Raw genomic sequence first — 12,293 nt, 5'->3', positions numbered from 1 at the left:
AATGGTAGGCATGTTTTATACAGGGACTGCCACGTGTAGGCATGATGACTTCTTGCAGCTTCCCTTATTTTCTTATGTTCATTAGTAGTAGTAATAGTAGTAGTAGTAGTAGTAGTAGTAGTAGTAGTAGTAGTAGTAGTAGTAGTAGTAGTAGTAGTAGTAGTAGTAGTGATTTTGAGAGAAGAATCGTGGTTATCCCTATTTCCTCCTTCTACGTCATTTTTTCCTCCTCTTCCTCCTCCTCCTCCTCTCTTTTTCATCTCCTTTTCTTTCTATTTCTAACCTTTCACGCCTCACCCCCTCCTCCTCCTCCTCCTCCTCCTCCTCCTCCTCCTCATTGCAATATATCACTACAGCTGTCCAGTATCATGCATCTATTGGAATGAGGGAAGGCAAAAATATATAACTCTCTCTCTCTCTCTCTCTCTCTCTCTCTCTCTCTCTCTCTCTCTCTCTCTCTCTCTCTCTCTCTCTCTCTCTCTCTCTCTCGTTTCTTTATTTCTCAATCTTCTGTTTCTCTTTGTTTTTATACCTCCTTTCGTTTTCTCTCTTCTTTCTCTCGTATTTCCCTTTGGTCTCTTCTACATCGTTTTTATAGTTTGGCTTTTTCCTTTTTGTTTGTTTGTTTGTTGTTGTTGTTGTTGTTGTTGTTGTTGTTGTTGTTGTTGTTTTCTTTTTCTTTATTTCTTTTTTCTTCATTTTCTTTTCTCTTTCTTTTCATTTTCATTTTCTCCTCTTCTCCTCTTTCTCCTCCTTCTTCTCTTTGTTCTCCTATTTTCTCCTCTTTCTTCTGCTTATCATTCTTGTTCTTATCATTCTTCTTTTCCTTCTCATTTTCTTCCTCTTCTTCCATCTCTCCCTCTCTTCCTCCCTCTACACCTCCATCTCTCCCTCTCCTCCTCCCTCTACCTCCCTTTCTTCCTCTCCTCCCTCTACACGTCCATCTCTCTCTCTCTCTCCTCCCTCAACACCTTTATCTATCCCTCTCCTCCCTGAACACCTGTCTCTCCCTCTACCTCCCCGTCTACCTCCCTCCTCCTCCCCTTCCCTGCTTCCTTCCCCCTTTTGCTAATTTCCAAAAGACAATAGCAATAACCTCTCATATTCCTCAGGCTAATATGAATACTTAAGCCAAGTATGCCAGCAACAATGTAAACAGTTTAATATTTACTCGTAATAATATTAATACGAATACACTGATATGCCGCTACCCAGTGCTTTAATTATGAATACTGAACAAGGGTGGCTACACTCTATACCTTAGGGAGAGAGAGAGAGAGAGAGAGAGAGAGAGAGAGAGAGAGAGAGAGAGAGAGAGAGAGGGAGAGGGAGAGACTGGCACAAGTAGAATGAGACATAGACAAAAATAAGCAGAACTGATAGAGAGAGAGAGAGAGAGAGAGAGAGAGAGAGAGAGAGAGAGAGAGAGAGAGAGAGAGAGAGAGAGACTAGAAAACTAATATTCCTACACTTCAACACAAACCAAAATTACTTTCCAGAATCGAATCTTGTACAATATTCACTTTTCTTTCTTTTTTTTCCTTCTTTCTTGACTATCTTTAGTACAACATACGCTACCCTTTCTTTCCTTCCTTCCTCCCTTCTTTCTTTCCTGCCTTTGCTTCCTTGAGCATTCATAACGACGGGGATAATATTGTAAGGCATTTGTACGATAATTCTACATGGTGTACGAAGGCTGAGATGCTTCCCTGAATCGCCAATAGTGTTTTTAGATTCGTAGAACATTTTCGAGTGGGTATTCATTTGATTTGTGCTTCCTAGAAAACTGCAAGTGTGTATATTCATGGCAAGATTTGAATACTGATGCTGTTGTGTTATATGTGTCATTTCTTCGTCTTTTTTTTCTTTTTCTCTCTCTCTCTTTTTATGTTTGTTTTCTTTTGTTTTCTTTTTCTCTTTCGGTACGTTTATTTATGTTTCGTTTTCTCTCCTTTCTTTTCCTTAAACTTGAAGCCATTCTCTCTCTCTCTCTCTCTCTCTCTCTCTCTCTCTCTCTCTCTCTCTCTCTCTCTCTCTCTCTCTCTCTCTCTCTCTCTCTCCGTTTGTATCTCCTTTTCTCATTTTTCTCTTTACTTCTGTCTCTATTTCCTTTTTTTCTTTTCTTTAATATATACTATATCTCTTCTATCTGTATTTCCTTTCATTAAACTCTCTCTCTCTCTCTCTCTCTCTCTCTCTCTCTCTCTCTCTCTCTCTCTCTCTCTCTCTCTCTCTCTCTCTCTCTCTCTCTCTCTCTCTCGCTTCCCTTCCCTTCTCTTCCCTTTATTCTCTCTCTCTACTTTCCTTCGTTACTCTATTCATTGTCTTACCCCTTCACTCCATCTTACTAAAACTTCCCATCTCCCTCTCTCCCCTCTCTCCCCTCTCTCTCCCCTCTCCTAACATCTATCCTTCTCCTCAACCGCCTATATAGCCAACAGACCTTCCCTCTCACTTCCCCTCCTCGCTCTCTCCCCTTATCCCAAGCAATCAATCCGTCCTACCATTTATCCTGCTCTCCCTTCCCTCTCCCTGCCTCTCCCTCTCCCTCTCCCTGCCTCTCCCTCTCCCTCTCTCTCCCTCTGTGTCTCTGTCATCGCTCCAGCAAACACAGACGGTAATATCACTGTTCTCAAACGCTCTGCTCCTCCCGCTTAATTATTTAAATATATTTCACTGCAATGGGGGTGTTGGGTGCTGGGGGAATGGACAGGGGAGGAAAGGGGGAAGGATTGTGGGTTGTGTGGAAGGGTTGGGGTTTGTGGGGATGTGTGTGTGTGTGTGTGTGTGTGTTGTAGGTTTGTAATTGTTCGGTGTTTGTTATTCAATTAACACTGTAACAACAACAATAATGATAATAACAAGAGGTGCTATATTTGATGCTTCTGTTGCCTCTATTTACTACTACTACTACTACTACTACTACTACTACTTACCACCACCACCACCACCACCACTAGCACCAATAATAATGACAATAATAATGACAAAAGCACTACTTACACCACCACCACCACCACCACCACTAGCACCAATAATAATGACAATAATAATGACAAAAGCACTACTTAACACCACCACCACCACCACCACCACCACTAGCACCAATAATAATGACAATAATAATGACAAAAACACTACTTACACCACCACCACCACCACCACCACTAGCACCAATAATAATGACAATAATAATGACAAAAACAGTAACTAACGCAATTATTAACGTGTTTAGTTCAAACGCGGCACTGTTTTACTTTTTTCAGGTGTCTATTTATTTTTGGGGGCGTGAGTGAAGCAGCAGCTGTGATGTGCGTGATTACCTTTCAGTAACTGGTGATTATATCCAATGAGGACACTGCGTTGATGTCTGTGTGTGTGTGTGTGTGTGTGTGTGTGTGTGTGTGTGTGTGTGTGTGTGTATAAATTCGTCCCAATCTATACGTTCATCCACCTTCACTTATTTGTCTGTTATTGTACATCTGACGTGTGTGTGTGTGTGTGTGTGTGTGACCGCCACCCATGTGTGTAAGGCCATGCGTGTATACGTGCGTACATGCGTGTGTGTTCAGTCTATCAATGTATTTGCTTATATCTCTCAGCATATCTTCCTGTCTATTTATCAGCGTGTCCTTGGCCAGCGTGTGTGTACCTGTCTACCCGTCTGTCTGTCTGTCTGTCTGTCTGTGTGTCTGTCTGTGTGTTTACCAGGAGTGGGGTGTGGGAATAGTTACACGTGGCAAGTGAACGAAAAATAGCGTTCAATGGAGCTAAATGCATGACCAGCAAGGGAAACTGCAGCAGGGGAAGGTGAGGGGAAGAGGTGAGGGGAAAAGAGGGAAACAACAGGAAAAGGGGAAAGAGGTGCGCTAAAAGAGAACGGAAATAGGAACAGAAGAGTGGGGAAGGAGAAGGAAGAGAGAGAGAGAGAGAGAGAGAGAGAGAGAGAGAGAGAGAGAGAGAGAGAGAGAGAGAGAGAGAGAGAGAGAGAGAGAGAGAGGGAAGGTGAGAAGGAACAGGGTGTCATAAGAGGGGAGAGGAAAAGAGGAAGAAGTGCGTAGGTGGTGGAAGAGGACAAGGAAGGAAGAGAATGGAGCGAAGAAAGGAGAGAGGAAAATGAAGAGAAGTTATTGTAATGATGAAGGAAGAAGACAGAAGATAGAAAAAGAAAGTAAGAGGAAGAAGTGAGGTAACAGAGAGAGCAGGGAAGGAAGGAAGAGGAGAAATTGTGATGATTAAAGAAGATACAAAGAATAATAAGAGGGAATAGAGAGAGAGAGAGAGAGAGAGAGAGAGAGAGAGAGAGAGAGAGAGAGAGAGAGAGAGAGAGAGAGAGAGAGAGAGAGAGAGAGAGACTGCAATTGTTAACCTTTTTTATTTCCTTTTTTTATTTATTTATTTTTTTTCATCGCCACTCACTTTTAGTTGAGAGAAAGATAAAACAATGTCCACATTTTTTTTGTCCATCATTTTTTTGTTTATTTTTTTTATCATGGTTGTCATTCGCAGTGTTTTATCATCCATTCTCGCCTCTTCCTCCATTTTTTTACACATTTTTCCTCTTTTCGTTTTTTTTTCTTTTTTTCATTTTTCTTATTTTTTTTTTTCTTTATTGCAAGTGTGAGTCAAGAAAGAGGGAGACATATATGTGAACTGTGAGAAAAAAGAAATTCATTGCTCTCTCTCTCTCTCTCTCTCTCTCTCTCTCTCTCTCTCTCTCTCTCTCTCTCTCTCTCTCTCTCTCTCTCTCTCTCTCTCTCTCTCTCTCTCACAAATATTTGCCTTTGTGTTACCACCTTTGTGTGTAATCACGTTCTCTCTCTCTCTCTCTCTCTCTCTCTCTCTCTCTCTCTCTCTCTCTCTCTCTCTCTCTCTCTCTCTCTCTCTCTCTCTCTCTCTCTCTCTCTCTCTCTCTCTCCTTGCCTCATTGCTTCCCTCCCATTTAACCCTCAGAACGATTCTCTCTCTCTCTCTCTCTCTCTCTCTCTCTCTCTCTCTCTCTCTCTCTCTCTCTCTCTCTCTCTCTCTCTCTCTCTCTCTCTGCGTCTAATCCTACATTGCACCTTAATTTTTTTCCTCTCTTCCCTCCTTTCCTTTCCTTCCTTCCTCTCCCTCTCCCTCTCCCTCTCCTTCCCTGTGCTAATCTCAGGTCACCAGTTAATTGAGAGAGAGAGAGAGAGAGAGAGAGAGAGAGAGAGAGAGAGAGAGAGAGAGAGAGAGAGAGAGATACAGATAGATGACCAATTAGATAGATAGAAAATTAGAATACGATAGATAGATAGATAGATAGATAGATAGATAGAGAGAGAGAGAGAGAGAGAGAGAGAGAGAGAGAGAGAGAGAGAGAGAGGAGCTGCGACCAACACAAGGGCTGAGATTTATGGACACCAAGCGGATTTTAAAGGATTTTACTGAGATAGATGTAGTTTGAACAAGGCATGGATTTATTGCCCACCAACCACTGTCACCCTATACCCACTGCCCATCCCCCCTCCCCCATTATGACCATCTGTATTGTTGTCATATGTGCCGTCAGCTGGGGCGTGGTGGTGGTGGTGGTGGTGGTGGTGGTGAGGTAGGTGGTGGTGGTGGTGGTGGTGATGAGGTAGTAATGGTCGAAGAAATGATAGGAAAAGGACGTAATAGTTGTGTTGTTAGTAGTAGTAGTAGTAGTAGTAGGAGTAGTAGTAGTAGTAGTAGTAGTAGTGTTAATTTTATAGTAATAGTATTGGAACAACGGCAACAATAACTACAACAACAACAACAACAACAACATCAACCATTAAGTAGTTTTTGTGTATTTTAATTAATTTGAATGTTTATCTTCGATTCTTTTTCTTTTCCTTTTTTTTTCTTTGTTTGCTGGTCTTTTTTTATATATATTTTCTATCTTGCCTTTTTTTTTCGTTTCCGTAAATTTCTTCATATTGTTTTGTTTACTTGGATGAAATCTGATGGTTCTGTTTTTTTCTTTTTCTTTCTCTTTTTTTTTATTTCCTCCATTAATGACTCCTCGTTTGTTGTTCTCTTCTGTTGCATTTTCTTTTATTGATTTTCTTGATTAATTGGTAAGTTTGGTGGTATAATCATTTTTTTCCCTTCTTATTTACTACTTTATTATTGTTTTCGTATTCATTATCTTTTTCTTTGTTTCATTATTACTATTTGGCTGAGATAAAATGTACGTATAACCAGGAATATTCTCTCTCTCTCTCTCTCTCTCTCTCTCTCTCTCTCTCTCTCTCTCTCTCACTCTGTCAAGTAATAGAGTATTGTCGGTTCACTAAAGTGGTTCGTAGACTCGGAACATTGTATTGAGGCTTTGGAAACCAGCCACACTCTCACTCACTCTAATCCTCTCTCTCTCTCTCTCTCTCTCTCTCTCTCTCTCTCTCTCTCTCTCTCTCTCTCTCTCTCTCTCTCTCTCTCCTCATTTTCCCCTGTCTCGTGTTTATTTCTTACTTCCTCCTCCTCCTCCTCTTCCTCCAGCACCATCTGTTCTTTTTTTCTTTATCTCTCTCTCTCTCTGGGCACTGCCATTACCGTTTTCTTTGTCTCCTAAAGAAAACGTATTAATGGGGGTACACTGCGTTATTTCCTGGAGGCTCTTGTTTTGTAGAGAGAGAGAGAGAGAGAGAGAGAGAGAGAGAGAGAGAGAGAGAGAGAGAGAGAGTATGAACTACCATAACGTGAAAGGAGATGACAGACTTAATAAAAGGTAAAATATTAAATAAACGACGCTGTAAAATGATGCAAATAAAAAGTGGGAAGGAATCCAAAACGAAATAAAATCCTGACAGAAGTTGAATAAAAATATTGAAATTACAGGGAGATATAAATGAAAAGTAGTGGAAAGTATTAAAAAAAAAAAAAAAGGAAGGATTTTGACTTTTACCAAACGGTGCAAATGTGAGGCCCGGAAGAATTGAAGAGTTAGAGAGAGAGAGAGAGAGAGAGAGAGAGAGAGAGAGAGAGAGAGAGAGAGAGAGAGAGAGAGAGAGAGATTTTAAAATTATATGAATGAGGCGGGAATTAAAAAAAGTTGAAGGAAGGTTAACTGTGAGGAGGAAGTGGAAAATTAGTGATATAATAAGATAAAATAAAATAATAGTAGATTTTTTTTTTAAATGGCGAAGGGCAGAAGTTAGTACGAGTCCAGGAAGTGATATGGAAAAGAATGACTCTCTATAAAGCAAAATTGTTACAAAAAAAAAAAAAGTAAAATTAAAATGGCCAAGTTTGTATGTGGGTAGAAAAATGCATAAAAAAGATTACACAAAAAATACACACATGGAATTATTAAACTTAACAAGTGTGTGTGTGTGTGTGTGTGTGTGTGTGTGTGTTTAGCGCGACGTTGACAAATATGCGTTCGTGAATGACGCAAAATTTATCTTCGTGTGATTTACGCTCTTACACACACACACACACACACACACACACACACACACACACACACACACACACACACACACACACTGACACACATACACACTAGGCCTATCCTGAACACTTTAATTACACTTTTGAAATGCTGAGACAGGCAGTAATTCGCCCTTGGCTTTTGTGATTCAAGAGTGGATTAAAGTCAGTCTCTCTCTCTCTCTCTCTCTCTCTCTCTCTCTCTCTCTCTCTCTCTCTCTCTCTCTCTCTCTCTCTCTCTCTCTCTCTCTCTCTCTCTCTCTCTCTCTCTCTCGTCAGTCCGCCCGAGAGATAACTTGCACAAACTCATTAATGTCGGATCATGTGAGTCTACAGGGAGTCCCGCGCCGGCAAGAGTTGGTTTCCGGGTCACGGCGAGGTCACACGAGGTCACTCAAGGTCACAGTAGCCAACATTACACCATACTAGATCATAACAGGTTATACAAAGTCAGAGCAGGTCACATTAGGTCACACAAATTCTAAGTAAGCCGCACAAGGTCACATTAGGTCACACAAGTTCTAAGTAAGCCGCACAAGGTCACAGTAGGTCACATTTGGGCGCACAAGATCAGAACACGTCATACTAGGTCACATTAGGTCACACAAGATCACAGGAGGTCACACAAAGCCACAATAGATCACACAAGGTCACAGTAGGTCACACAAGATCATACATGGTCACATGAGGTCACAGGTCACACTGGGTCACAGTTGAATCAAGGTCAGAGTAGTTCACAAAGTCAAAGCAGGTCACACAAGATCACTTTGGGTCACAATAAATTTGATGAGGTCACAATGCGTCACACAATGTAAGAGTACGTAGGTAAGTGATGCGAGGTCACAGAAGGTCACAGCAGGTTACAATTGGAGTTAATGATTGTCTGATGAGGTCAGAGTAATTAGTAAAAGATAGTGAAAAGGATTAGAACATGGCAGTGGTGGTAGTAATAGTAATAGTAGTAGTACTAGTGTTGATGGTGTTGTTTTTGGTAGTAGTAGTAGTGGTGGTAGTAGTAGTAGCAGCAGTAGAAATAGTAGCAGTAGTAGTAGTGTTATTGGTGGTGGTGGTGGTGTTAGTAGTAGTAGTCTTATTGATGGTGGTGGTTGTGGTGTTTTTAGTTAGTAGTGGTAGTAGTAGTACGAGTAGTAGTAATAGTAGTAGTAGTAATAAGGTTGTTGTTGTTACTGTCGTTGTTGTTGTGATAATGTTACCTAATGAAGAAAATGCTTAATCTCATTTCTTTATTCATTTCTTGTTTGTCTTCTCTTCTTGTTCCCTTCCTCTTCTTTTCCGCATATTTTCTTATTCTTCTTCCTTCTTCTTTTTTTTTTCCTTTAACTCCTCCTCCTCCTCCTCCTCCTCCTCCTTCCTCTATCTCTCCGTCTTCCTATCCCTCCCCCTATCCCTCTTCCTCTCCCTTTCCCTCCCCCTCTTATTCACCATAGGAAAAGAGATAAAGAAAACCTCTCTCTTTTTTTTTTCGGAGCGGGTTATGGCAGTGAAAATTTGTGGCAGGGTCGATAGAAAAATTTTTCTTGGAGCTGCATTTTCGAAAGTTTTTTATTCAATTTTTTGCACCCAAACTTTGGAGGCCAATTTTTTTTTTTAGTTTTTTTTTTTTTACTTTTTTTGGGGGGTTCGTTTTTGTTCGTTTTTTTTTTTCTATCTTAATTCGTTGCGACGGGAAATAGGAAGTAGTGTGTGTGTGTGTGTGTGTGAGAGAGAGAGAGAGAGAGAGAGAGAGAGAGAGAGAGAGAGAGAGAGAGAGAGAGAGAGAGAGAGAGAGAGAGAGAGAGAGAAATAGTTTATTTCGTTATTTATTCGTTTATTTTTTGCTTTTCTTTTTTCTATATATTGTTTTCAGTATTTCCATTTCATCTTCTCTTTTTTTTTTTTTTTTTAGTAAAGCAATTGAATTTGTACTTTTGTATTTCGTGTGTTTGGGCTGTTTATTGTTCATTCTCTCTCTCTCTCTCTCTCTCTCTCTCTCTCTCTCTCTCTCTCTCTCTCTCTCTCTCTCTCTCTCTCTCTCTCTCTCTCTCTCTCTCTCTCTCTCTCTCTCTCTCTCTCTCTCTCTCTCTCTCTCTCTCTCTCTCTCTCTCTCTCTCTCTCTCTCTCTCTCTCTCTCTCTCTCTCTCTCTCTCTCTCTCTCAAGATGCAGTCGCCTTTCTTTTCTCCCAGTGCTGTCATTACCTTCTGGAAATACAAACCAGTCTTGCCAACCAAAAAATAGAAAAAAATAAAGTTCATGGGGACGTGGAGGTGTGAACAAAAAAAAAAAAAAAAAGGGAGAGAGAAAATGTTCCTTCGCAACGCGCATACAAACGTTTTCTTGGGAGGAAGTGTCCCGGAAAAACGTTTATGGGGTTATGATTTCTGTTGCCAATTGAACGTTTACCTCTCTCTCTCTCTCTCTCTCTCTCTCTCTCTCTCTCTCTCTCTCTCTCTCTCTCTCTCTCTCTCTCTCTCTGTGTGTGTGTCCCAGAAAATGTTGCTGTTTTTTTTTTTGACCTTTCTTTGTTTTCTCTCGTACTGTGTTTTGTTTCCTGTTTTCATCCAGGTCCGGTTTGTTGATATATTTTTATTTACTTATTTTATTTATCTTTTTTTTTTTTCATGGTCGATTCTGAGTCATGGAAATTAAATGGGAGAAGTAGCGTTTTTTTTTATTTTCTTTTTCTTTTTATTTTTTTTTTTGCAGCAATGTTTTGTGGTATACTACTTAATTTGTGTTTGTTTATTTAATTTGTGTTTCCTTCTCTTTTTTTCCTTTTTCTTGTTCTTGTCCTTTAGTTTTTTCCTTTCCTTTTTTTCCTTTGTTTCTTTTATTTTCTTGTTTTTTTCTTTTTTTCGTGGCCTTGTTCTCGTTTTGTAGTTATTCTCTCTCTCTCTCTCTCTCTCTCTCTCTCTCTCTCTCTCTCTCTCTCTCTCTCTCTCTCTCTCTCTCTCTCTCTCTCTCTCTCTCTCTCTCTCTCTCTCTCACACACACACACACACACACACACACACACACACACACACACACACACACACACACACACACACAGACAGAGGAAGCAGCGAAGCGGAGATGAAAGGAAAGTGAGAGAAAGGAACTCAAGTTATCCTAAAAAAAATAATAATAAAAATAAAAAAAAATACATACGACCTTTTTTTAACATCTTGCCCTTTTCCTTCCTCATTTTCTTTTCCCTTTTCCCTTCTTTCCATCATTTTTCCCCTCCATTTATGTAATATTCCTCCATTTGCTTTTTTTCTATGTTTTTTCCCTGCTTTTTTTTCTTTTTTTGTGTGCTTCCTTCCCCTCTTCTCCTTCCCCTCTCCCCTTTATCGCTTTTACCTGCCTCTCTCTTTCCCCCTCCCCTTCCCCTTACCTCTGTTTCCATTCCTTTCTCGCCCATATACCTTTCTTCCTTCACCTCTCCTTTTTCCGTTCTTTAACTACTTCTTGCATCCACTCCTTCATCCTTGTCTCCTCCTCTCCCTCCTCTTTACTTTGCATCTCCTTCTGTCTCTTTTGTGTTCAGTCTTTCCTTCCTTCCTCTACTTCTCGTTTTTCTTCTTTTAAATCCTTCCGTTCTTTATTCTCTTCTCTCCTCCCTCCTCTTTCCTTCGCACCTCTTTCTATGCCATTCATGTTTATAGTCTTTTCTTGCTTCCTCTATTTGTCGTTTTCCTTTATACTCTTTCTTCAGTCTTTCTTTATTCTTCTCTCCTTTTCCTTTCATTACCATGCTTTTATTAATATCTATTCCATTGTTATCTGTATATATCACCGTTTCAATTGTCTTCCCTTCATTCCCTTTCTTTATCATTGTGTCTCTTTTTCCGATCGTTATCTGCGTTACGTTTAATATGTTATTCTATCATTAACTGCGAATAACACCATTTCAGTTACATTTATTATTAGATTTATTACAGAACTAGAGAATTTAATCCCCTTTTCTATTTATATCAAGGAAAATTCCATAGATTATCGAGGTATATTAGAGAAATGATTTTCCTTTCATTACTCTTCTACTGCTACCACTCTTTTTAATTTCCAACTTTCATAACACCATTTCAAATCTAATTATCACCATAACTAAATAATATGACCTCCTTCTCACCTTTTACTTTTTATATATGAAGGAAGATTACACAAACGATGAAGGTCCTTTAGTGAAATCCTCGCCTTTTTACTTCCCAGATGTGTCCCAGGTGTGCTGCAGGTGTTGGTGACTCCTTACCTGCCCGTCAGAGGCTTAGCAAGGAACACGGGGACTCTTCAGGTGAGGAGAGGGGAGTTTCACTATTCTCTCTTTGATCTCAGAGAAGTGTCATTCCGTCAAGACACTTTTTTCATGATGAGGTGAAGAGGTATACTTACCACGCCTCACTTGTCTGTGGATGTGCTCGCGGCTTTGTGCTTCATTCCAACGAGTGTTCTGTGTGGGTGTTGAGTGTTGTGATTAGAAATTGCGTCTTTTTTATTGTTTTGTTGTTGTTTTTTTCGTTTTTTTTTTCGTGTTTTTTTTTTTTTTTTTGTCCTATTTTCGTTTTTTTTTTTTTTTTTCTTTTTCCAGGCATGTGTGTTGGGTTTCGTGTTTGGTTCGTTTTTTTTATCATTTTTTTCGCATTTTCAATCCTTATTTTTTTAAGTTTGTATTTTTAAGTGTTTTTCGATTTATTTTGTGTTTCAGTTATCGTTTTTTTTTTTTTGTCAGTTTCATTTTTCTCACTTTTTATCTTTTTTTTTCTTTTTTTTTCTTTTTTTTCTTTTTTTTTTTATTCAGTAAGTTTAATGTTCATAAGTATGTGTTGAAATATATATTTGTGTGTGTTATCATTAGAGATCACTGGGATTTTTCTTCGTATTTTTCAACGTA

General features: G+C 39.6%; 1 protein-coding gene across 1 annotated transcript in view; it reads right to left on the bottom strand.

Moving 5' to 3' along the window:
• The window catches only part of LOC135092966 (myb-like protein D), a 56,636-nt gene extending 48,630 nt beyond the window's left edge, over positions 1-8,006 (bottom strand). The window contains exon 1 of the mRNA XM_063991790.1: positions 7,967-8,006. Coding sequence (XP_063847860.1) covers positions 7,967-8,006 — 40 coding nt within the window. The remainder of the gene's footprint in view (positions 1-7,966) is intronic.
• Between the last annotated feature and the right edge of the window lie 4,287 nt (positions 8,007-12,293).

Source organism: Scylla paramamosain, chromosome 41, assembly GCF_035594125.1.
Source record: "Scylla paramamosain isolate STU-SP2022 chromosome 41, ASM3559412v1, whole genome shotgun sequence".
NCBI lineage: Eukaryota > Metazoa > Arthropoda > Malacostraca > Decapoda > Portunidae > Scylla > Scylla paramamosain.
This window is presented reverse-complemented; position numbering and strand designations above follow the sequence as displayed.